A 26,150-nucleotide genomic window follows, 5' to 3' on the forward strand; every position below is an offset into this window, starting at 1 on the left:
AAGGTTCTAAAAAATATAAACAGATTTTAGTACAGCATTTGTGTTCAATTTAATGGCTGCCCAACCTGCCTCAACCAGTTGAAGAGAATCAAAATTCGATAAATTAAGGTCATTTTACGGGGAAATATTGCTCACTCAAGACAGCAATGACGTCGGCTCTGTATCTAGAACACTATCTGGATGGTAAGTAACAACTTTAACTGGATTGAGGGAGTAAAATTGCCAGGTAAAAATTTGTGCTGTTCTTTTGCAGGTTTGGAGCATTTGCCCAATGAACTGAAACGAAATTTCACTCTAATGCGAGATCTCGATTCCCGGGCCCAGGTGCTGATGAAATCAATTGATGAGAAGGCTAACGAGTTCATGAAACAACTAGTCAACCCGAAGGAGAGCTTCCCGGAAGATGTCAAAAAGGAAAAACTGAGAGCCATTCAGGTGAATTTTGGGAAGGTAACATCTGGAAGAATTATTTTACGGGTCTGTTTTCTTGTTTCAGGAACTGTTCAACAAAGCCAAGGAATACGGCGACGACAAAGTGCAGCTAGCGATTCAAACCTACGAGCTGGTAGATAAACACATTCGCCGATTGGACTCGGATCTGGCCCGGTTCGAGGGTGAAATCCAGGACAAAACGCTCACTTCCCGGGAAAAGACAACCGAAGAAACGGTCACCAAAAAGGGTGGCCGCAAGAAGGTGAAGGACACAAAGGGTTCGGCCAAGAAGAAGCGTGCCCACTCGTCCGAGGATGAGGGAAGGGCCGGAACAGGTACGGGTGGGTCCGGATCAGCTGGAACGGCAGCTGGCGGTTCCAGTGGGGCCAATGGTAAAGGCAAGAACAACAAGAAGCAGAAGGTAAATCAAGAAAAAGAAGGCCGCAAGGGCCAAAAGGTAGGATCATCGTTTCATCTCATTTTTCATTGTCGGTACTATTTTTTGTATATTTTTTTTTATTAATTATATTCCTAAAATTAACATATTTTATCCGTTTCGAAAAGGTGTCGTTCAAAATTTATTTAAAATTTAATTCTTTTTCTTTAAATACATAATGTAGTGGTGTTATGGTGTTTTGGGTTATTTATAAGCTTTTTCGAATATTCTTATTGGAAAATTGTAGTAGGCAGTAGTATAATGTCTACCTTTTAATGTTTTTTTTCCTAAAATTTATTTTTTGATTTTGACTAGCGTACTGCGTCTCAATCTGAAATAAGGTATTTGCTCGGGTAACTCAGCTAACTTACCTTTCGAGATTTAGTGGTTAAAACAATATTTTTATTACCTTTAATCCGTGAAAATCTTTAATAAAAATTAGTAGTAACACTAATTTACAGCATTTTTCAACGTTGGTAATTTTTAATAAAAATGAGCCGTTGAATCCGGGAGTGAAATTCCAAACAATCTCGGTGGAACAGCCTTAAAATTACACAAAAAAAGAAATCTTCTGACATAGCTTAAATTTGGCATATGACCTTCCGGTAGGTCAATGATCAATTTAAGCTTGGAAGAAGAATTTAAGCAACTCTACTGTACACTGTGGTTCTCAATAAATATGATTTAAAAAACAAGTATCTTCTACAATTTTCACCCGATTTTGATAAACAGCTTCTTGAATTACTAAATTATCGAAACTTTCCAAAAAAATCGTTTTTTAAGTTTTGTCAGGTCGGGAACACTTAAGAATTTCGTGGCTCCACCGAGACACTGGATAAAATCGGAAAATTCAGCATACGCCCGAAAAATTGTCAAGTTTTAGAAATTAAATTTTCAAATTTGGAAATTTATTTGAATTAGTTCCCTGTTTTGCTGATCAAAAATTCACAGTTATCAATTAAATTCTATAAACTAGTGTAATTTATGAGAATCCAAATGTCCCAGAAGCAAAAAAAAGTAAAAACTGTGATCTCATAACAATACGTTTGGAAAACATATTTTATCAAAAATTAAACTTAAGTATTCAAATGTTCTTCTTAATTCAGTTCACGATTTTTTAATTGAATGAAACTTCATTTTTTTTAATCTCAATTTATTAATTATTTACTATTGTTTTATCTTTTTTAAATAAGTTGCAGATATTTTATGTATCAGTCATTTATTAGCCTATTGAATGTTGAACGAAATTTGTCTACTTTTGTGAGAAAATTGTATCCACAGTGAGTAAACAAAAGGAAAAAAATTCACATTGATTACATACATATGCTATCATCATCACATTATCATTAAAGGGTTATAGAAACTACATTTGTAGCTTTAGTTTAACATTCTTGCATGTCACTCATTCGAATCGTTACAACTTCCTCGACTAGTTAGCTGCATACCGACAATGCGCAACTATCACCCAATTGTTTTCTGTTCCCATAGAAAAACGCCGATCTGGATGACAGCGCCCAGGATGGTGGACACTCGACTCCACATCCAAGCGATGTGCTAGACATGCCGGTGGATCCCAACGAACCGACCTACTGTCTGTGCCACCAGGTGTCCTACGGTGAAATGATTGGCTGCGATAACCCCGATGTAAGTGTTGCCCTAATATTACTAATATTTAAATTTTTTTACAACAAAACTCACCTTGCTTTCAGTGTCCGATCGAATGGTTCCACTTTGCTTGCGTGGGGTTGACCACCAAACCGAAAGGCAAATGGTTTTGTCCCAAATGCTCGCAGGATCGAAAGAAAAAGTGAACCGCCGGCAGCAGCGATATTGGTCGCGCTTCTTGGCACTACTTTTAAGCTACAAATACAATGTATCCTAATTCCTATGTCCGATTTATTGTGGAAAGCGAGTAAGAATGTGAGAATCTGCATAAATATTTGGAGACACGCGTGTCGAGCGCTTAAAAGTGCTTCTCGAAAGAAATAAGAATGTTGTGGTGCGTATTTCGTCATCGTTCAAACATTAAACGGAGGTTTCTCTTTGATCTTAAATAAGTACCACTTCTTTGTAGATGTATTTTAATTGTGGAGAAATGTCCTTAAGTTATCACGTTCGTTGAATAAATAAAGTAGCACTTAAACTAAATGATTTTTTTTACAATGTTACGTTTAACTACACTTTCACATTCCTCATTCTTAAACATCGGGCGGTTTGAACTGACACTTTTTCGCATGAGTCCTCATGTTGCTGGACTGTGTGAACGTTTGGCCACAGTTAGGATGGGGGCACTTGTACGGTTTGTACCCGGTGTGATAGTTAAGGTGTGTTTTGAGGTGATGCTTTTTCGTGAACGCTTTCGGACAAATCGGACAGGCAAACGGTTTTATGCCCGAGTGCAACCGGTGATGCAGGGTCATGTTGCTACGGTCAGCAAAACTTTTCCCACAGACGGAACACTGGAGAGAAATGAAGAAAAATGCCATTGTAGGAACAATTAAACAACAAAAAAATATGTTCGTTAGATTACCTGGTACGGTTTTTCTCCGGAGTGCGTTCGTAAATGTTGCTTGAGAAGCATTTTCCTCGAAAATCTCTTTCCACATTCATTGCACTTGTGGGGTTTAACTCCTGTCGATAAAAAATAGATGAGTACATTAAAAACCAGAACTAAAACCTATTTCTCACAAAATCATACCTGTATGAATTCTCACGTGCATGTTGAAGGCCACCCGCTGATTGAAAGATTTCGGACAATGGGGACAAACGTATTCCTTCTTGTTCCGGTGGATTTTCATGTGGCTGCTCAGATATCCCTTGTCGTTGAACACTTTTCCGCATTCGGGACATTTCGCGGCGAATTCCTTGGTTCCTCGGTGCACCGAGATGTGGTACTTGTAGTTGCGCAGCTGTGAGAATCCCTTGCCACATTCCTCGCACTCGAAGCGCGGCGTGGATTTGTGCGTTTTTTCGTGAGCCTGAAGAGAATCAATACAAACATATTTTTGACTGTTAATATGAATGAAGATAAGACGAGAATAAATTCAAACGAATGATTTCTTTTTGGGAAGGTATCCGAATTATGGATAGGTATACTTTATGAATCATGGTTTTTTTACACTTTAAGACCTAACTTTAAATAAGGAGGTCTAGAGAATTTAAAAGCTTTAACTAGCCAAGCTCAGAAAAGGGATAGGCCTAATAACTGCAAGTTATCCGAAAAAATGGGAAAATAATGCTTAAAAAAGAATTCACTATTTTGTCCTTGTCGGTCAAAGCCTAAAACTCATCGTAAAAAATATGGTTAAAATTGATGGATAAAGGATCCTGTGTTGAGTTTTAAAAATTCTGCAAAAAATCATGGATGAGTTTTGAACCAAGGCGAAGTTTTTTAGAGCCCAGGGTTTGAGAAATTCAAAAATTACCCCAAATCGACACAGTCTAATGTGACAATTTTTTTCGTAGAATCTTAACGTTAACAGAACGTAAACTGGGGGAATTTGATCAACATAAAATTTTGCAGATAATCATCATTAACTAAGTCTGAAGTTAAAATATTTGGAAACTATAAATTGAGTTTCAGATAGGCTTAATTAGGTTTGTAGTTGAAGATTTTTTATATTACTTAAAATTTAATTTTAAAGTTTTAAATTATATGTTTTTTCGAAGACTCACACACAAACAAACACCTCTACTGATAAAATGATAGCATTTAGAACCAAATGGGTTATTTCATGTGAAAGTTTAACTTTTTCCTTTATGTAGGTAGGTAGGTAGAGTCTTAGTGTTATTTTTATGAACATTCGTGATAATTTTTGGATATTTAAAAAAACGACATTTTCTATGAGAAAGCCTGTATAGAACAAATGGCTAAAACCCCTATCGAATGGTTAAGTTTGAAAATAAAAGAACTTGGGATTAGTGGGAGGGCCTAGGGAATTGTATGAAGGTAACATTTCATTTGTTTTTGAGGTCGAAAAATATTATTATTATTATTGAAAAATATTATATTCTAGGTCAATGGTCGGCAACCTTTCAAGTCGAAAGAGCCAAAATATCGAATTTGATCAAATTTTTAAGATTGAAAGAGCCGCATTAGTTTTTCAGGTGAGTATGTGAGTTTTTTAATGAAATATTTTAATGAAAGTCATATGTTTCTGCTGTCCATGAAGAACAAAAGTGCGAAAAGAAGAACAAAAAGTCTCATGAAATCGGTGTTTATGAGTATGAAATAAATTATTAAAATTATGTCAAACTTATAAAAGAACCAACATCTAAGAACAACAATAACTTAGTATCAACAAACTCAGGTTTCAAACACGACTATTAAATAATTTCAAATTAAGCCTTTAACTAATAATATTTTTTAATATGGATTTGTAATGATGTTCACAATTGGTTTTTCTCTAATATTTGATTTAAGCGTCTGATCGTTTTTTTTTCAGTAAGTTGTACATGGTTTCGGTTTGTTTGTTTTTTTTTTTTGGAATTGTAATTGTTGATTTTTTTACACACGAAAAACTTTGAGCACAGGCATTTTTATCTGGTCAAGGAAATATGCTAATAGTTTTTATTCGTGTTTTGGATTTTAATTCAAAATCTTTGTTCTGAACCCAAAAATACAGAAATCCAATTTTTAAAGCAAAGTTCTTACTGCGTTCCTAAAATAATTTATCCAATCTGATATAGTTGTGATTTGGTAACACTGTTACTTTTTCAACACTAATCGAAATTTTGGCTTTAAATGTGTATTCCTGAAGAAAAAGATTTAAAATAAAACGTAGTTATTTACTTGATTAACTCTTTCCAATGATTTGTAATTTGGTACAGCTTCTCTGACTGATACACATTATAAATTCCTTATAAACTCTGAGTCTTCAAATTTGTTTAGAACTCTTGCCTATAATACTGTCTAGCAATACTCAATTTAAATTTTAAGTAAAAATTTATGCAATTAACTTGGTTTGTTTCTTTACGTGCCAATAAGAGTCAATTTTTGTTACTCGTACATATTGTATGATTCAGTTTTCATTGCAAATCTTCATATACTTTTCTAAAATACATTTCGATACACAGACCTCGCACGGTTTTTGCACGGATCGTTTTCTGCACGGTTCGATTTTACCATATGATGTGTTTTTTCAACAATACTATTGCCACTGATAAGCTGATATAACTCTGAATCACATTTCCATCAACCAAAGGTTCGTGTCTTAACTGCTTAGTAAGTGAATAATACACTGGTTGTGATGGGGCGCTAGCATTCAAAAATTACTCCACGTGTTCTAATGACACGTAGAAAAATATATAGAAATTCTATTATTTACCATGCATTTTTAGCCTGCTTCAATTTTTCTGCGTGCAAAAGTATAAGTTGCTATGGTGTTCAATTTTTGTTATGTTTTCCTCCCAGTGAAAAAAGGTCCCGATGGTTGAAATGTGCTAGATTCAATGAGCTTTGAATTTGAGGAACAAAATTTGAAACGTGCCTACATATGAAAAACATTTCTTCATATTTAGGAAAAAAAACTATTCCAATTAAAAGGATATTAAAATTTAAAAAATAATTTCACAATATAATAGAATAAAAGTTTTACAGTTTTTAAGAATTAATTTAAGCAAATGAATAAAGATATAAAGACTTTCAAAGAGAAAATGTTCTTTATCTTATTGAGGAAACATTCACAGTTCTTTAAAAAAGATCTTCTGGTGAACGATTTAGTATAGGCACTTTACTAGAGAATATACTTTTTAGATCCTTTAATTGCCGAAATTGCCAGAAGATCATAAACTCTTCTTCAAAAAGAACGGAATTGATCCGATACATTTAAACTAAAATTTAAACTAGCTGAGTTACATACTCTTCAAAAAAAATATTTTCAAATTGTCAAATGAAAATTGAATGATTTGCGAAAAATCGAAATTTAGCTATTGGTATTATTACATGATCGGGAAACGAAGCCTAGGGAATGATGAGCTAGTTGGCGCCAGGAGCTCTGGGCGATGGAAATTTTTCTCCTACGCAGGGGGAATTATATCAGCTTATCAGTGCTATTGCATTTAAAGGACCAATCTAACTTTTAAAAACACCGTAAATATGTTTAAACGTTCTTCAATGTTGATAAAATATAACAACCATAAAAAAGAAGCTTTCATACACAACACAAAAATGACAAAAACTGTAAATTTCAAAAAAATTATTTATATTACAAAACCTACGATTATGACAAAATAAAAAAAAACAAAAAATTGCTAATTATGTCTGAATCATGAAGTTTGGTAAAATTTCCACAGAAATCGGTTGAATAAAAATTATAGCATTTTTCAAGAGGTTTTAAACACTGAGTCCTATTCAAAATAGATTTTTACACTTTTCTTCCATCATGTTACAACCCACTTATGTCGTTTTTTTAAGTTAAAGTCGAAAAAAAATTATTTTAATTTTTAACTGCGGTGTCCCAAGACTTTGGATTACTTTCATGAACAAGTTTAAAAATAGTTGATAAAAAAAACTTTCAATTTAGCCACGGTTTGATTTTGGCAACACAAAATGTTTGTGCGGGTTGCCAAAATCTAAATGAATTAGTACTTTAATCCACAATCACATTGATTATTAAGACTCAAAGTAATAATCAATTTTGAAAAACTTTGACATACTGCTTATGGTTTACTTCCAGTACAAGAACTCAAAATTTAGCACCAAAACATTTTGTAGGAAGAATGACAGCTTACTGTTATTTTGATTCCTGGAAAATAAACCAAATCAACTTGAATTCATGTTAAAAACGGAAAGGAAGAACCTATGTTACAGTAAAATCTGCAAAGTATTGAAATAATTGGAAGATTTAGGGCAGAACATTCAGCCATAAAACTCTGAACATGAGAATTTTTCAAAAAAAAAAATTTCAAAAATGCATTTCAAGCTCTGTATAAGGAAATAATATTAAATCAACTATAATTTACTCAAAAATTTTGTAAGATTTCTCAATCATGTCTGAACTTCGTTTAGGAGTTTTTTTAACTAACGTTGGTTGACTGTTTTTGACGAGGTGCTTGATATCCAATTTCATCAACTGAACCGTTTACACACTTACATCAAATTTTTCTTTCGATAAATTTAGAAATATCATAATGGAAACTGTGATAGAGCTCAGTTGGCAAGTCAGTTGCGTCCTGAGCCGATGTCCGTGAGTTCGAGTTCAAGAATAAACATCGATCACAGTTGTACCGGATAAGTTTTCCAATGACTGTCTGCCAACTGCGTCTTTGATATAGGTAGCGAATGACATAAAGAAGTTAAAACGACTATAATCGAAAAAAAATTCATTGTGGAAAGTTTAAGATTTTTATGTTTGGTGCTGAAGAGCCGCAGCTTCACCTCTAAAGAGCCGCAGGTTGCCGACCACTGATTCTAGGTGACCCGGCAAACTTTGAGCCTTTGTATTTTCAAAAAATTATGTTCATGTAAGCTAGGCTTGCCAGATACTTTCAGAAAAAACCGGGACATTTCACGACACAGCGGAAAAAAGCGGGACGTTTAAGAAAATTTAAAAAAAAACTAAATAGTGTAGCCAAACTTATACGTTTCCCATCAGCCAAAGTTGTTCATAGAAAGTACACTAAGTTTTTTTTTTATCGCAGATTGATTTTGCTCAGTTTTTCTTACATGACTTCTATTTACAGTGATTTGTGACAAATGCACCGTTTTTTTCCACAGTTTTCACAAATTAACAAGTAATTTGAGAGAAAATATTTTAAGTCGTACATGTGAATAGTGGATTTGATACTGCGTTAAAAACCATTGAGTAATTGTTATTAAATTAGTTTGTTTGGTAATTTGTTCAAAAGTTTGAAAACATCAAGAAAACTTCCACGTTTATATACTTTGAACAATTGAATAGAAAAGGGTGATGTATAGTATTTGGAAATTTAACAAAGATTCCGGCAAAAAAATTTACCCCTATAAATCTATAGTTTAAAATTATATGGACACAACAATATTTTTTTCATACATTGGCTTAAGTGCTGCAAGAACACATAACTGAATCAGAATCTTGATGTAATGCTAAAGGCTTTAGATTTATTCTGTATTGTCTTATATAAGCTATAAAAATACTGCTCTATTTGAGAAAAAGTTGATTTGAAAGATTTTCTGTTCATCATAGAATTCAAATTGAGACTAAAGTTTGTTTTTCCGGTGCCATTCAGTAAACTTTGTAAAAGTTTTTCAAAAAAAAAGCGGGACATTTTGAGGAAAAAGCGGGACAGCGGGACATTCAACAAAAAAGCGGGACATGTCCCGCTTTTGCGGGACGGATGGCAACCCGTAAGCAGAAGGTATATCATTATTGATGTTCATATGCATGAAACTAGATTGGTACCGTAAAATGGGGTGCACGAGGACAGTTTTTGGACTGTTTTTATAATATTACTGCCAAATTACATTAAGTGGAATTTAACAAAACTCTATCAAACAGATATTTTTGTTGAATAGAGACTTTTAGCACAGCTTTAAGCTTATTAATCGATGAATATGTCATTTGAGCTTCTATCATCTTGAACGTAGATAAGCGAGTTGCTTTTTGACCGCAGATATTTTCTAGCATTTTAACCCATTAAAATCAGGCTTCATCATTTTTTTTTGTTTATTCCAATTCCCCGTTTAACCTTTTTCGTCACCCAATTATATTCAAAGTAATGTTAAAAGTATAGCCTACCCCGAGGGGCAAATATTATCGAAGAAGATTGATTTCGAGCGAAAGTTGAAAGCGAAGATGTTCTAGGATAAACTTAAATGAATGTTGTTCCGCTTTACAATATTTTCTTCATCTACAGAGGATCCTAGACACCGTTATGTTCATTTTCTATTAACCCAAAGATAAGTGCCCAAAGAATGTTTTCTTGAAATATGTCGTCATTTCATGCAGTTTCAATCAATTGTCATGTGTTCCGTACACTAAATTTACAGACATGGCACATCACTATGTGTAGTGTTTCCAAACAACACTTATCATGGTATGAAATTTCGATATTATCGATAAATAAATATTTTTTAAATTTTTTATGCGCAAATTTTCATATTCCATTATGTTTTTCGTTATGTATTATGCATTTGTTCTTAACTTTGCATTAGACAATCTACTCTGATTTGTATGATCATCTTTTTTATTACAATTTTATCTTTATAATATTTATCAAGCATTCATAAGCTCTGAAGAAAGAAAATTAGAACATTAAATATATTCATCGATTTTTTACCCACAGCAGCTTCAAATCGAAGGGTTAGGGTTTTCATTTCATTTTCTTTGAATTGGATCTTGGATCATATTTTTCTCGAGACTAAAATTTGAATTTTCCAAGCTTCTTGTGTTCGAAGATGTTATTGATATCTGTTATGATGTTTTAGCTCTACAAAGTTAACCTTATTTATATCTTAAATGTTGTTCAGTTTTAAAGCGTCTTAGCATGAAAGGAAGAAGAGGAGATTATCTAACGTTCAATAATTTTCAAATTGGTTTTTACATTGGTGAAATTCTCATGGAATCAAAAAGTTGATATGATTCTATTCTCAAACTAACTCAATACATTCTTAACTTTTTTTATAAACAAACCAAGCAAATCAATTTATGAGTGTCTTATACTAATTAGTTAAAAATAAGACGTTCTCTTGATGTTACCATAAATGTGAACAGAATATTTTGTAATGGAATATCTTATAAGATATTATTATGTGACGTTATGTCAAAAAAAAAGTGGTAAAAAAGTTGTTTTCCTTGAGTAACATTGATATTCCATAATACGGCTGGAAAATTAACAAAACAGACATTTTCCCGCGCATATCCGGGCATTTGATTTCAAAATTTTCAAAAAAAAAAAACACGGGCAATACCGAGCAAATTTGAGCTAAGGTCAAAAACTACACAACTAAAATAAATAAAAAACCACTTGAATCATTTTTTTTTATCGAAACACATCAGCAGAATCGTTTTCTAAGCATCAAGAAACCGTTCATGAATATTATGCAAAAACTTGCCCCAAATAATTCGTTTTAATATGCAAACAAAAATATTACTTAATTAAAGATTTTTGTTTGCTTTTGCTAATGAAGTCCGGGAGATATCCGGGCTTTTCTGTTTAAGAATATTAAAAGATATCAACTCGAAAAAAAAACAGAATTGTATCTATATAAAAACATGCATAAAAACCCAAATTATGCACGCTAATAACCATATAGAATTTAAAGGAAAAAAGTTAGTCAAGGAATTGTTGAAAACTTGTGTGGCGTTTAAAAAAAAACTTTTCTCTTGCTTAAATTTATTGTTTCATTTGAGCTTTTTCAACATTCCGTGCTTTATATGTGTTTTACTTGAAGATGTCTAAAGTGGAAATTATATTTATTATTGTTATTATTTATTTGAGACCTTTTAACCATCGGGGTCATTCGGGTCTATGAAAATGATAGTAAAGTACACTGAATTCTTTCTCGAGATAAATATCCAACCAAATCAGAGCCATATCATTTCTTTTTAAGTGGTCAATATCAGGACATAAAGTTTAATTTGAAAATTCTTGCTTTTTTCCCACTCACTTCATGCGTGATCATCTTAGGATAACATCATATTTCATTACCGTAAATCATTACCGTAAATGGAGTCAAAATGCGATCAAAATATACTTTTTTTGTTTTTTGTTTCGATTATAGTCGTTTTATCATCTTTATGGCATTCGCGACTTTATCAACGTTGCAGTTGGCGGATCGTTATTGAAAAACTTATCCGGTATAACTGTGTTCGATGTTTAGGGGGAAGTGTCCCTAAATGCACATGTTGGGTAATATGCGCATACAGCCGATTGATGATATGGCTGGATATTCATCATTTCTAATTGAGGGTAATACGCTTTTAACACATGGCATGAAAAAATTGAATTGTTATATGAAGTCGAAAAAATTTAAAAATTCAAACAAAATTTTTGTCAGTTTTGTTAGAATATATTGAACTTTAATTATCGCGCGTACAGATTCTGTGAACAAAAATTTCAATGGTTTTTCTTTCTTATTCATCTGGAAATCGGAAATTCAACTAATTGAAGCTTTTGGCAAAGTTGTAAATGATAAGATATTGGAATACGAGACAGGTTCTGAATGCCCATATCAAGGCAGGTTAAATGCCTATATCAAGAAAAATAGATTTGTTTTATATTTTTTTTACTTTTTATCATTTAAACATTAAATCAACGCCCAAATCACGATCTTACAGCGAAAAAAAAAGAACTTCATACTGATCCGATAAAAATACGATATGAACAAAATATTACCATGAAATATAGCCATAAGACATACTTAACTATGTTTCATGCAAAAGAACTAGTGATGTAGAAAATTTCACCGAAATTTCAGCCTTGACGTATGCTTAACATCCGTTTCTACCATTTTGAATTGAATAATATCAAAATATTGCAAGTGTTAATGAAATATAGCTAAAAACATAAATATGCGCATTTAGCCCGCCAGTTCCGGAAATCGGCTATTTTGACTTCTTTTATTATAAAATTATTTTCACAAAAACTGTAAGAGATTTTAACAGAAAAATTGCTCTAACGTATATAAAACAGAAGTCCGCTCAAGTGTATACAGTTTTCAGACTCCTATCTATTGGAATAAGGGAGCAAATGAGTGCTTTCCTTAATTTGCGCATATAGCCTCTCCCCTACTCTTGGGCTCGAACTCGCGGACATCGGCTCAGGAGACAACAGACTTGCCAACTGAGCTATATCACAAGCCCTAATCAAAATTTACTATTTTGAATAATTTGTGAGAGACTGAAAAAATCTGTAAGATCTGAGGAAAATTTTAAGAATCTGTGAACCACAGTGACTAAAATTTGACAAAATTTTGTGATACTATAGATTTTCAGTGATTTCGACTACCTTGGATAGGGATTCGAGCACCGTCGGGAAGTATAGTCCGATTTATTTGAATCTAAGTACAACTACTTTTTATATTTTTTCGTAATTTCATATTTGGAGCACAACTCAAAAACTGTTGTACTGAGATTTTTTTGAATTCATTTTCTGATTCAACGATTTGATTTTTTTTTCGATTTGACTGGTCATTTCAGTTTAGGTACAGTTGCGTTCAAAAAAGAATGAAATCGCGTGAAGCTGCGCACCCACTTCCAACTTTGACAAGCTGCCATTTCACTCTCGATTGATATTTTTTCATGAAATTTTCACACAATTTAGTTCAACTATCCAACCAACGCTATACAAAATTTGAAGTCTTTACAATGACTGAAAACAAAGAAAAAACCGAAAATAAATAGATTAAGATGTTTTCCATACAAACATTCGTCCAAAAAAGAATGAAATCGTCTGCTGGGCGATAATGGACCTCATTTTCAATCTGACACCATTTTTTATCACGTTCATTGATTTTAACGAAACTTGGCCTGGTATTAGATCAAACATTTTTACATCTTTGGACTAAATTTCAAGATTTTTCATTGAAAATTGTCAAAGATACAGCAAATTTAGTGAACCAACTCCAAATTTCCCTTTTTTACGGAAATAGCTGTTTCTTTGTTTCAGGAAAAAATATAAACCGAGAGAGAAATGGCAGCTTGTCAAAGTTGGAAGTGGGTGCGATTTCATTCTTTTTTGAATGTACGTCCAAAAAAAGTAAACTTATGCTTGATTTATCCGTGAAGCGATTCAAAACAAACTGTGGAAGAAAATTTTCGTAATTTTCAATCATTCGAATTTTAACAAGCAAAACACATAGTGATGCTATTCTTATTTCGCTCACTGTATATGGTGTCCGGTTATAGACAAATACCATTTTTTTAATTTTCTTAATAATTCGTTCGAATTTTCGTTTTGTTATCTTTTTTTTACATTTAAGTTAAAAAAAACTTTTATCTACTGCAGTCGAAAGATTACCAACCAACGATGACATTTATGCGCAATTCACATTTCACAAACCGAATAAACTGATCACAATGCTTATAAAAATTTTAGGCGATCCTCTCTGTACTTTTAGGCAAAAGCATTCGATGCCTATCATTGGTTTATCTTAACAGACTGGATTACCATAATTCAAACACCATTTCTGGCTGCTATTTACTTCATTACCCTGGTGTTAAAACATTATAAGGATAACGCGTTTCCGAAAAATTAATGTTGTCCGGCCATAGACAAGTTCCCCCTATTCCTATTCATTCAATTATTCGTTTTTTTTTTTCAAATATTTGATTTTTCTTGTATCTTTAAAACTGTGTAAAAACTATTGATTTTTTTTAACAATTTCTTCATTTGAAACGGCTCATGCCTTTAAGTTTAAAGGAGCCAAACTCGTGTTTTGCTTATACAATTGATTACTTAAGTCTAGAACTTTTTTGTGAAGGGTCAAAGAAGATAGAAAGGGAAATGTGAAAAATAAAAAGAATTATAGACGGAGATCGATGGTTTTTAGAAAAAGGTAAACTTCGAACATGTAGTCTAAGTCTATCCAAGCCAGCACATCTCTCACTCTAACATTGGGTGGTTTTCCTCGGGCCCGAAGGGAGTCTATTAGATTCGTTCTGGCGAAGAGATGGTCCTCACACGACCAAAAAAAATTGATTTCAGCCATGTAAATTTAGGGTAAAACCAGTGGTAAAACTACATCCTATACACCGACAAATAAGGAAATATGGTACTCATAGTGAATATTCGCGCGAAAAATTCCAGCAATTTTTTCATACTTTTATTCATATTGTTTTACATGTTTTGTTCGATCCCCAAAAACATTTTGCCTCCTAATAAAATTTGTGCCCGACACTTGATATTCATTGTTTTCTTTCTAACCGCTTTTCGCTTTGGTTATCATTTTTTTTGGAAACTTTATGTTACGTTTTAAAATATACCTTCTAAGATTATTTTATAGATTTGCGGACAATAATGTCGGGTTGTAAGATAGTCGAGGAATTATAGTTGACAACAATAGGGTAAACATTCTTTGATTAAATTTATATTAAACATCATTAGAAGATACATATCTAATGAACAAGGTAGTAATCCATTTTCTTTATAAATGATTGAAGTTTGATTTTTGACAATTGATATATCGGTAATTTAAATTAAGTTTGTTTAGGAATCCATTTTAGCGCCTCAACATCCGCATCGAAATGTGCGGCGCTACCCCACACTGAACATTAAGCACCAGCAGCCGTCGGCACATCGCCAATGCCTTGTGGGAGTATCAATAACATATCTCGACGAGAGAGATTTCAATGCAAAATAGCGACGAACCGGATAATCTTCATTTTCGCCTAAAGTTGGAAGCATTACTCACCAGCAGCGTTTCTTGACAGCCGAAAATTTTATCACACATCTGGCATTGGAAGGAAAATTCAGAAAACGATCCCAAAGGGAATGCTCCCATCAGACTAGTGGGGGACATTTTCTGGGCGCCGTAAGATAACAGCGAATCCGATGTGTCGTTGAAGGAGAAAAACGGACCATCTTCGCCATCGTTTCCGGAATCGACGGTGGCAGCAGAATTGCAAATGCTGCCCGCTGCACTCGTTGTGGGTGTGTGAGGGAAAATGTGGTTTTGGTTCTCGTCGCTTTTTTCGGTTTGGTGATACAGATTGCTGAATAAGCTGCTGGATGTGATACTCGCTGGCGGATAATGAGCGGCCGTTGTCGTACTGGAGGACTGCTGAAGAAGCTGATGGTGGTGATGCTGCAGATGATGATGGTGATGAGATGCCAGCGATGCTGCTGCAGCATAGGCGTTGAAAATTCCGACCGGATAGGGATAATTGATAGATAATCTGTTACGTTCAATTACACTGCTATTAGCATACGCGCTTAGCATCACTTTTCTCTCAACTTCCGTTTTTATGAGCGGTATAAACGGAACGCTTGCCGAGGCCACGGAAGGTGTTGCCTCGTTGGAAGACCCAATTGTGCTGGTAGCTGATGAGTTCGCCACGGCTCCAATGGTTGCAGGCTCGATCAAATTTTTCGCTGCACCGGTGATGATCTTCGGGTCAAACATTAACGGTCCCCGGGAGCACCAAGGATTGGCCAGCACCCGATTCAGGGGACGTTGATTGGATAATGACGACGGCGAAGTTGAAGATGAAGACGGGGACATCGCCGTCCCACAGGATGTAGCTTTTAGGTCACTTGCTTCAAACTTTACACACGTTTTCATGGTTAGATCCACTTTTTGGTCCCCTTCGAGGGCCCTCATAGCAGATGCGGAACTTTTCAGCAAAATACTATCGATACTGAAATTTGTATGCTTCTTTGGTAGAAAATTCAAATCACTCATCTTGCTATCGGTAAATCCCATAGTAACAAACTGCAACACTTAATATGTGAGGCAAAAACACTTTTTTTTTTCAAAACTTCAAACACCCAAATCCCGATCCAACTCATTAAATCCTCCCAACGAACCGAAATCCTCGTGAATGGCGCGTATCAGCTCGCGAGTCCATGCGTGCGCAGACAGTTTGCGCGCGCGACCATTAACGTCTGTTTGCTTAGATAAACTGTTTGATTAAGATCGGATCCAGCATCTGGGAAGTCTCGTCTTGTCTCGTCTTCATCGGAGACGCGTGGCCGGTGTCCACATTCGTTGGACGGCGCTGATGATGACGATGATGAGATCGTCACATGTCACTCTCTTTTCAGGTTCCTTGCTGCCATCCAGTGACAAACATGAATGCATTTGGTTGGAAGTTGGAACCAAAGACTCTCCGCAGTTCGAAAACGCGAGAGATAAGGCGTTCGGGATGCTGCCTTGTAGAAGAATGAGATCATGATGGTGCGGCCGCTCCTGGTGTTGTTGTTGATGATCATGACAAAAGCAATCATTATGTTGGTGCTGCTATGATCATTCTGATGATTGCTTGCAGAGGCAGCATAAACCGTTTCTTCTCGGGAGAATATGTTTTTCACGCGCCGGGACTGAGAGAACACAATTTTTCGGTTTATCAGTTCAGCACGTGGATAGTGTGTTATCAATTAGCTCTTGCGATTGAAAGCTCCCAGAAAGGTTTTAAGAACAAAAGATTGCAAACCAGTTCTGTGCTATTTAGAGATTCTAACCGTTTCATAAAATAATAATTGAATTGATTATGTCGGTAAATCGAATGCGCAACCTTTTGGTCATGATAACACCCCAAGCAACTGCATGAGGCATTTCATGATAAAAAAGATTAAATATTCGCAATGTTTCTCCGATTCTCTTGAATATGTTCGTAAATTTTATATCGTAGGTACTTCTGGTAAATTTGAAAACGAATTGAAAAAATCAATCTAAAGAGCTTCTCTTAAAACATTTTCACATATTTATAAACATTTATGAACTAAACGAGATCCGGGTGGAGCAGTTTGATACTGAATCTATAGCTATTTAGTAAAGATAAGAAAGTTATTTCTCAAAGTTTTGTTTATCTTGAGTTTTTAACTTGAACAGTCATAATTAGAGCTTTTCAAATACCATAAAAAAGTATAGCCGTATGCGATCTGATTTTACGCGAAAATTTTACACAACTGACATAACAAGAACCTTAAGCTTACGCGTGGTTTAAAAAGAGAAGATTAGTATAAACTTTAGACTTAGGGGAGATAAGATCATAATGGCCTCCCTCAGGAGAGCGCTTATTTAACCATAGAAAACAGCTATAGGGGCCGTTCACATACCACGTGGACAACTTAGGGGAGGGAGGGGGATTTGGAAATATCCACGCTTGTCCACGGAGAGGGGGATAGGGGTTTGGGTCAGGTCCACGTGGACAGACTTACTTCCAAAATATTTTCTGAAGGTGAATAAATATTAATATGTTTAATTCAAAATGTAAAAATGGCAAAGCTTTGCAGTTTAAGCACGTTTAAGTTTAAACAATCAGTAGCTACTTGAAAGCAAGTGATAAATATGTTATTTAGAAATTTAAAAATTTAAAAATTATTTTATATCAGGAAATTTTTAATCTTTTTTTTTTCAAAATCAGCCATTTTAATAACAAAAAGTCAAAAAGTGGTTTTCTCAAACTGTCAACTTATATGTACCTATAAAAAAAAAGTATTTCAAATCTGTCCACGTGGACATCCGGGGAAGGGGGTAGGGGTTTGCCAAATATCCACGCTTGTCCACGGAGGGAGAGGAGGGGGTCAAAAATCTCATTTTTCTATCCACGTGGTATCTGGACGACCCCATAGGGGAACATGCTCTATTTAGCCCCACTTAAACGAATCGCTGATTTGCTATGAATTCCACGAACATTTTGTGTAAAAAACGAGTGTACTCGTTGAAGAAAAGTGTTTTCTTCGAATTCTAATGACTTTTTATAACTCAAATTCAAAAAAAGCATATCTTAGTGAGTTCAGTATGATTTTTAAGCATAAGATCATAGCACAGACAAACAGACGGGACACTCCAATTTCATTCTTCGCAAATCGGTTTCAGAATTCTAGAAGCTAGGCAATGTCGACACTAGAGTACACTGCTATCGAATAAAAGATTCTCGATCGTGGTAGCCTTCCGTTTTTCCATATCACCATGGTCTCCAATGTAGTTAAAAATCAACATAAACAAAGTACCTTTGTGTTTGCAAATTTTCTTTGATCTAAGGAAAAAGTTTTAGGTGCTGTAGCTTTTTTCCGACATTTTTGATAATCTTGGGCCCTTGGGTTCCAGAATCTCTTGAATGGAAGAAGGGCCATATGAGCTTTTCCTTAACGGTTGTGAAGTAAAAGTGACAACTCATATTCATTTCGGTGCTGATCGGTATTGATCGACAAATTGATCAGTCCAGTGAAATCTGAACAACTCCATTCCCTCTCAAAGCCTGGGTAGTGGACTCCAAATTACCCTAGAGATTTAGCCTGAGATGATGAAATTCAAGCTGTAAGTTTACCCAAATAACTTAGCTGGTAGCTAAGAGGCTGATTCGAAGATAACCGGTGTTGAAGCAGAACCCAAGAGTGTCGCATTTTTATTATAAATTTTAATAAAAAAAAATTTGTTGAATGAAATAGTATTCATTATTTCGTAGCTATTCTCATTTATATAAAAATCCGTTTGGTTTCCACAATTGGTATTGATTTTTTTTATATTGGTAATGAAAGGGGCTTATTCTGCTACTCAAGTGACGTGACTCACGAAATTTCACTGCTCCCTCCCGACTCCAGAATATGCTTCAGGAAGGTAATTTGAGTATCAATGTCTGGAGTCTAATGGCAGCTCATCTGAACGAAAATTTCGAGAGTAGAGAGGCTATACAAGCCAGCAAGCCAGCAAAACGATAAGAAATTTCCTCAGTCACGTCACTCGAGTCACACAATAAGCTCCAAAGTCTATTCTGAGGTGTCAGTAACAAAAAAGGAATCTGAAATTGGATAAACCTTTGCTATTCTAAAGCACAGAACATTCACAATTATAATTTCTTCCCATAACATGCAGATTCACATGCGTATTGATAAAAGTTCCGTTTGTATCAGCCTTTCCAGGATATTGGTGAGCATCAACTGAACGAAAATAACACTGCTAACCTTTGATTGACTTGATGAATTTGATTGAATGTACTTCGTGACCAGCAGAATAGGTATCGAATACAAATCTAAAACAAACAAAAGTTTGAGTAAGATTATAAAAAAGTATAGCTCAATACCTCCGAACAAACGATGAATTGATTGTTTACAATCGGGCTTGAAACGCCAAATTGTCAGAGGCGACCATGATCAATTTCACAAACTGAAATTGATTGGTAGGCAATGTCGCCAACAGATGGCAATGCAGTAGTTCTTGCGAAAAATTGAACGGAATTCCTTCAGAGTGTCCTGTCTGTTTGTCTGTGATCATAGTTTAGATTCTCCTCTATCGATGTGTCAGAAAATATTGTCTTAGTCGTTTTTCTCTGCTTGGTGACACCTTATTGAAAGTGTTTTAAAATTTATATCGAAATGAAGAAAAACCTTAATTGTGAAATTTTCAAGACACAGGGGGGTATTTTATGGAAAAATTCATACTAGCCATAGCCAATCACAGCATTTAAAACAAATTGGTAATATTTTTCCGGCCTTAGAATGATATAGTTTTTTTCAAAACACGGCTAGTTGCATCATCCATCAAACAAAGTAACAACAAAATAGGATATTGGGTGTCCCATTATTTCAAAGCAAGATTTAACACAATTTAGGAGCAAATAATTTTTTTTCACTTTCATGTTCTCTATGGTCTTCTTTTACAGTGATTCGATAAAATTTAGATCCCAGTCAACCGTAGGTCAGGGATCGCATTTTTGACTGATTTGCGATTAATTTGGCCCCATTTTACAGTCTTTCGTGAAGTTTTCGATAGAATCTGAAAGCTTCACATGTTTATCAAATAAGATTTGGTAAGGGTCCAAAAATGTTCAAACGATCTCGTTTGAGGATAATTTGGCAGATCCATGTCCTTCGGTAAGATATGTATGTACTTTTTTGTATTTGTACCACGCCATCGTGTCTTTTTAGTAGTGAACTGAGACGCCTTCGTGTCTTTTATGTAGTGCACTAAGGCTAAATTCGGCCAAAACAGTACTGGATGATCATGCTTGCGGATCATGAGCAACAGGTGATGGTTCAGGCACTCTCGGACGTAAACAGCTGTATTCATTGTGCCAGTAATCACGCAAGGCTCGCAAAGCATGCCACACTCACATATGAATTGCCAAGCCATTACTTTTTTTATCGAATACTTTGGCCATTCCTAACAGTGTAATATTGGTCACTCGGAAGCTTTTTGTAACCAAACATAAGTTTTCTCGTTGATAATAATGCACACCGATTCTCCACACAGGAGTTGATCATATAATAAATGCGCATTTAGTTTGACAGAAGCAGTTTGTTTTTTAATCGGCTTCGGCTTCTTCTGCTTCTTATATGTTTTTAGACCTAATCTCTCCTTGGTACGATGGACAGAGCCGAGACGGTATCCACGTTTTTGGCCACATGCTGAATTGAGGCAGTTTTCTTATTGGCGTAAGCACGCATGTCTTTCCGGTCCAAAGTTTTGTCCACCGGACCCGATTTGCACCCAATTTTTTTTTGTCCACTATACTGCTTATACTCTCCATACTTTCAAATCGAATTTCAGACAGCTCCAATACTTACTTCTTCCGTTTTCGCTAACTGGCTCAGCGAAATGTTGGGGATAGTATACCGTCAACTGGGGCAACATGCAACAATTTTCAACTTCAATGGCTTCCAAAATCTTAATGCTTACAGATAATCATACCTCTTGTACATCAAAAGTGTTAAGGTTGATGGGACACCAAACTGACGTAGTCAGAAAAAGTATTGGTTTTACCAGTTATTTTTAAATTTACAAAAACATGCGAATTTCACCCTTTTAAGAAAAAGGGGTAAGTAGCAACAAACTCTGTAATTAATGAAAAATCAAATGAAAACGTTTGAAAATTTATAGTTTTTGATACATTTTTGATGTCATAGCGCATAAAGCACCAATTGCAGTCATTTTTGGTTTTGTTCGAATTACATTTTACATATTTTCTGTCAAAAATGTTTTTAAAGAAAAAGTGTTAATCTGCTGCGTACATTTAGGGGTAAAAAATACTACAAAATATTCTATTTGCTTAAATCATGAAAATAAATCTTAGGGTTTATGAAATTTGAATGTTAACAAACGCATAATGCAAATCAATCATTTCCCAGCATATGGAACCGCGATTTATGAGATTTAGTTCTGATTTGCAGTTTGTTGCATTTTGCCCCAGACAGCTAACTGAATTATACCTAATAATATTTATTTAAAAAAAATTGGTGATTGTCTGAAAAATATTTATACACCAACAGTGCTGGTATTGGATAAGGAAAGCAATATAAAGTTTGTAGGTGATATCATTAAGCCAATCCGTCATAAGAGGTAAAGTTTTTTACAGCATTGAAAAATGTAAAAAAATGTACATATATTGCTCGATTTTTTTGGTTTTTCAATGATAACTTTATAACAGTATATTGAAATAAAAATGGAATGAGTGTTGCGTTATACAAATGTTGCATCTAACCCTGCTTTTGCATGAAGCCCCGTTTGGCGGTAACAATTTTGCACGATATATTTGCGTTTTACGGGGAAATGCTTCTGATGAAAAGTGGAGCTTTCGATACACAGAGTTTTAAGTTAAACTATAAATAACAACATCCAGTAGAAATCAGATGTTAAACGTCATCTGGAATAAGCAGGGTTCTATCAAAATTCTGCTTAGACATAATGGGACACCCTATATAAAAAAACTAACACAAACACACACAGAATCTCAATAAAACTTGGTGTTGTCTCGAGGTGATTCCTTTTTACTTAATTCTAAGCGTACAACTTTCGAGGATATAACGGCAAGCATCTTACAAATGCTAAAACCACCAACCCACAGAAAGTGAATTATGTACGCCGTGACCGGTATTCGATCTCATGACCGTTGGCATTGAAGACTTAAAGGCTATTCTCTACGCCACGGACTGCGACTAAGAAAACAAACAATTCATGCACACTCATACTAATATATTCTTAATCCTCGGGGTCGTACACTAAGAGGGTCAGCCTCCAGCACCGTGGGAGAGTCTATTCTCGATGTCAGCAGGTCAGCCACAACCAGAGCTCGAGTAGCGTTCCTAAGAATTTGAAGCGTATCCAAGTTTATAAGGCGGCAACGATTTTCGTAGCTTGGCAGACGAAACGGATCGTGCCAATTCAAGTGACGTAGGGCATACCGCAGGAAGCGCCGCTGGATAGCCTCGATTCTTTCAGCTCCGTTTTGATAGAAGGGGCACCAGACAGCTAATGCGTACTCGAGAATGGAACAAACTTTGCAGCAATAGAGACTTTTAAGGCAGTACACGTCTTTGAAGTCTTTGGCCATGCGAAACAGGAATCCAAGGTTTCTAGAAGCTTTGTCAACAACATAGTCCGTGTGATTCTTGTACTCCAGCCGTTGATCGAGGATAACTCCTAGATCGTTGATACGGAAAATTGCTGCTGTAAAAAGTCGATGTCGTCTTGGTTGTTTATGGCGTGAAAAAGTTTCAGGTCATCAGCATAAGCGAGTTTTGTGCCGTCAAGAAGTGAGAGTTCGTCATTGAAGTAGATTACGAAAATTATCGGTCCTAAATGGCTTCCTTGAGGCACCCCTGAGGGGGGGCTGGAAAGTGATTCTCCAGTTCGAACAGATAACGGGACGGACGTTAAATAACTCCGGAATCAATCCAGTAGAGATCCACAGAATCCTAAGCGTCCGAGCTTTGCGATAGCAATATCATAGTTCCTTGTCGAACGCAGTAGAGTGATCAGTTTAAATGGCGTCAGTTTGGGTCTTCCTGGCAAAGCAGTCTTGAACGAAAGATGTGAAGCTCAGTAAGTTGGTAGGTATGGACCGTTTAGAATGCTGGTCGTTGGAAATGTGAGGCTTGCAAAACGAGAAAACAGGATCCATAACGACCAGTTCAAAGAGTTTGGATATCGCGCATAGAGCTGATATCCCACGTTAGTTGCTAACATTTCTCTTGACCCCTTTTTTGTGGACAGGAAACAAATGAGCTTCCTTCCACAGTGAGGGAAAAATTGCGTTGTCCAGCGATGATTGAAAAATATATTTGATGGGAGTCAGCAAAAGTGGCATAAAACGCTTCGAAAAAGTTGCTGGTATACCGTCCGGGCCCGTAGAGGTAGAATTTTCCAACTTTGCTGTATCTTGTAATTAATGTATCGCTTTGAATGGTATATCAATTAAGTATGCGATATAAGAATAGACGAGATTTATCCTAGCGTGTTTGTTATAAGCATCTGTTTAGTTTGTGATATAGCTCAGTTGGCAAGTCTGTTGTCTTCTGAGCCGATGTCCGCGAGTTCGAGCCCAAGAGTAAACATCGAACACAGTTGTACCGGATAAGTTTTTCAATAACGATCCGCCAACTGTAACGTTGATAAAGTCGCGAATGCCATAAAGATGGTAAAACGACTATAATCGAAACAAAAAAAATCTGTTTAGTTGTTTGAGAAAACATGCACTTGCGACCTTCTGCATTACATTTTTGGCACAAACGTCGATTTTAAACTCCTTCAAAATGTTCCTATAACTATTTATTCCATTTGGAACTTACCTCTTAATTTCCTGTTTAGGTACCTACTTAATTTAACCCCGGGTAATCAATCATGAAAAATGAAAAAAATCGCCTCAATCAGAAATCGAACTGGAGTCCTCTTAGTTACATCTCCGACAACTTACCTCTAGGCTAGGGTTACCATATCCTGCAACGCAAAAAAGAGTACTAAGAGAAAATAATTTACAAAATAGTAAAGACGAACGCCGTTAAAAAAAACCACCATGTTTTAGGCTATTCAAATATCGCCTGATTGTTGCTAGATATAAGACTTGCATGATAAATGCTGAGAATTTGGATGGATGGATTTATTCAAAGTTTTCGATTTTATGCTGAAAAAGCACACCAAAGTTGATAAAAACTGCGTTTTAAGAAGAGTATATTTTAAAGACGCGTATTTTTTTCATTCTTTGAAATTATTATTGCTGATTCGTGCGCTATATCTTTAACCCTCATCCGCATTAGATTTCATTACCCTAATAAACACTAGGAGTGTCAATTTGACACCACAAGCTTAAATCGTTATAACTTTTGGCGTGTTCAACCAGTTTAAACAAAACTTATATCAATAGAAACCTTGTAATGTCAGTAAAATATGTTCAGAACATTATGTATAGCTAAAGTTACTAGTTTTCTCGTTATTCAGCATCAAAGAAAAAAAAATCCGAAAAAACATGCCTCACGAAAACTGCTGTAGTTCATATATTACACGTCTAAACAAATATTTGCCTTATGCATATAACAGCTGAAGTTATTGCCTACATCATGAAGACAAGAAATATTTTTTGATTTTTTTTTAATGAAATAGTAACAAAAAGTTCAAAAAAGTGGTCTAAAAAACCTACTTTTCATTTGATTGCTAGTAAATACTGTTTGAGCGATGGTAGAGTTTTGAAAAAAATATGACTACAAACTTTATTAAAATTCTAACAATTTGCTGTCTTTAGATTTTTGATGCAAAAAAATTGAAATTTCTGGAATTTTTCAAAGTTCACTACTTTGCGCAATTTTTTTACAAATTGAAATTTCATCTCTTTTTGTGGTCCACCGTCACAGAGAGCGAAGCCGACAGACGAAGAAATGCACGACACGCATCGCATTCCCCGAAGAAATTTTTGTATTTTGAAGCTTCTGGGAAAAGTTACAAGCCTTCAAACTTGCAATGGTGTCAAATGACACCCTAATGCGGATGAGGGTTAACCCTTTCCTTCCCACGAGGTTTTTCACGTTTTAAAAATAGAAATATTGATTTATAGCTAAAGTTCTAGAACAAAAGATGCATAATTTAAGCCTACTTTAATGATCCATTTGATAAATTTGGGTTTTGAGGTGGATCATATGTGCTCCATTGGGAAGATAACAACACATAGGGTGCAAATGAAAAACAGGAAATAATTGCAAAAACACAAGGAATTTCATCACTTTATTGATCACAAACTAAAACGTTGCTATTTGATAAAAAACTTTTTTGGTATACGCGTCGCTCGAAAGTCTATTTATAGAAATATTTGAAATTTTCATTTTTGCCTTGAACAATGGCCGCCATGACACTTTGCGCAAGGAAAACAAAGCATGCCGTTTTTCGAGAAAATCACGAACTTTTACAAATATTTCGAGACATGTGGTCATTTAAGCAGATGAAATAAGTATCCTGAAGCGATTTTTTTTGTTGACGAAATGATTTTCTTGAGTATTGATAAGAAGCTTCACAAGAAGAAAAGTACGTTTTGTTCCCAGTGTATCACCAGTGATCCACTTTACTTACTCAAAAATTTATATGTTTTTGTTGAAATCTAAGTAAACCATCATTTGATTCTGCTTGCATAAGCAACCTTCTGCACGTCAGTAATTTTATTTGAAAGAAATTATAAAAACTTGTCAAGTTATAGAACAATAAATGACGACTTGATTTAAATTCGAAAAATATCCGACTTTTTTGCAGCTTTTGATCTGTCAAGCAAAACCTAGTGAACCGATTTTCTTCAAATTTCGTGCGATGTTTCTTCATTCATATCTACACATTCAGTGAAAAAATGGTGTTGATCCAAAGCGCCCAGTTCAAATGCGAGCTGCGCAAAGTTCTGGATCACCTGTGCTACCATGGGAAGGAAAGGGTTAAGCAAGTTGCTGATAT

The 26,150-nt window shown here is 35.1% G+C and overlaps 2 protein-coding genes across 3 annotated transcripts; one reads left to right on the forward strand and one right to left on the reverse strand.

The window, feature by feature from the left end:
- The first annotated feature begins 43 nt into the window (after nucleotides 1–43).
- Nucleotides 44–2,931, forward strand: LOC129745421 (inhibitor of growth protein 4). 2 transcript variants are annotated; one of them, XM_055738491.1, is made up of 5 exons: nucleotides 44–183; nucleotides 254–435; nucleotides 497–889; nucleotides 2,357–2,512; nucleotides 2,578–2,931. In XM_055738491.1, the coding sequence occupies exons 1-5, from the start codon at nucleotides 147–149 to the stop codon at nucleotides 2,677–2,679; spliced, it is 870 nt and encodes a 289-aa protein (XP_055594466.1). In that variant the 5' UTR covers nucleotides 44–146; the 3' UTR covers nucleotides 2,680–2,931. The 2 variants fall into 2 exon arrangements, with proteins under 2 accessions (XP_055594466.1, XP_055594467.1); XM_055738492.1 differs by having other exon boundaries at nucleotides 497–853.
- Nucleotide 2,932: 1 nt separating this feature from the next.
- LOC129745420 (zinc finger protein 41) lies at nucleotides 2,933–16,397 on the reverse strand. The gene is made up of 4 exons (XM_055738490.1): nucleotides 15,201–16,397; nucleotides 3,567–3,846; nucleotides 3,399–3,499; nucleotides 2,933–3,327 (listed from the first exon to the last, which is right to left on the reverse strand). Exons 1-4 carry the CDS (start codon nucleotides 16,209–16,211, stop codon nucleotides 3,067–3,069), a joined length of 1,653 nt encoding a protein of 550 aa, XP_055594465.1. The 5' UTR covers nucleotides 16,212–16,397; the 3' UTR covers nucleotides 2,933–3,066.
- Between the last annotated feature and the right edge of the window lie 9,753 nt (nucleotides 16,398–26,150).

The sequence above is a fragment of the Uranotaenia lowii genome, chromosome 2, assembly GCF_029784155.1.
Source record: "Uranotaenia lowii strain MFRU-FL chromosome 2, ASM2978415v1, whole genome shotgun sequence".
Classification (NCBI taxonomy): domain Eukaryota; kingdom Metazoa; phylum Arthropoda; class Insecta; order Diptera; family Culicidae; genus Uranotaenia; species Uranotaenia lowii.

What these genes read in the sequence shown, in the direction of transcription:
- LOC129745421 (XM_055738491.1), top strand. Translation starts at nt 147, where the DNA reads ATGACGTCGGCTCTGTATCTAGAACACTATCTGGATG. An exon ending in AAAAACTGAGAGCCATTCAG is followed by an intron (nt 436 to 496) that starts GTGAATTTTGGG and finishes TTCTTGTTTCAG; the next exon opens with GAACTGTTCAACAAAGCCAA. An exon ending in TTGGCTGCGATAACCCCGAT is followed by an intron (nt 2,513 to 2,577) that starts GTAAGTGTTGCC and finishes CCTTGCTTTCAG; the next exon opens with TGTCCGATCGAATGGTTCCA.
- LOC129745420 (XM_055738490.1), bottom strand. Translation starts at nt 16,211, where the DNA reads ATGGGATTTACCGATAGCAAGATGAGTGATTTGAATTTTCTACCAAAG. An exon ending in GCTGTCAAGAAACGCTGCTG is followed by an intron (nt 3,847 to 15,200) that starts GTGAGTAATGCT and finishes GATTCTCTTCAG; the next exon opens with GCTCACGAAAAAACGCACAA. An exon ending in GCACGTGAGAATTCATACAG is followed by an intron (nt 3,500 to 3,566) that starts GTATGATTTTGT and finishes TTTTATCGACAG; the next exon opens with GAGTTAAACCCCACAAGTGC.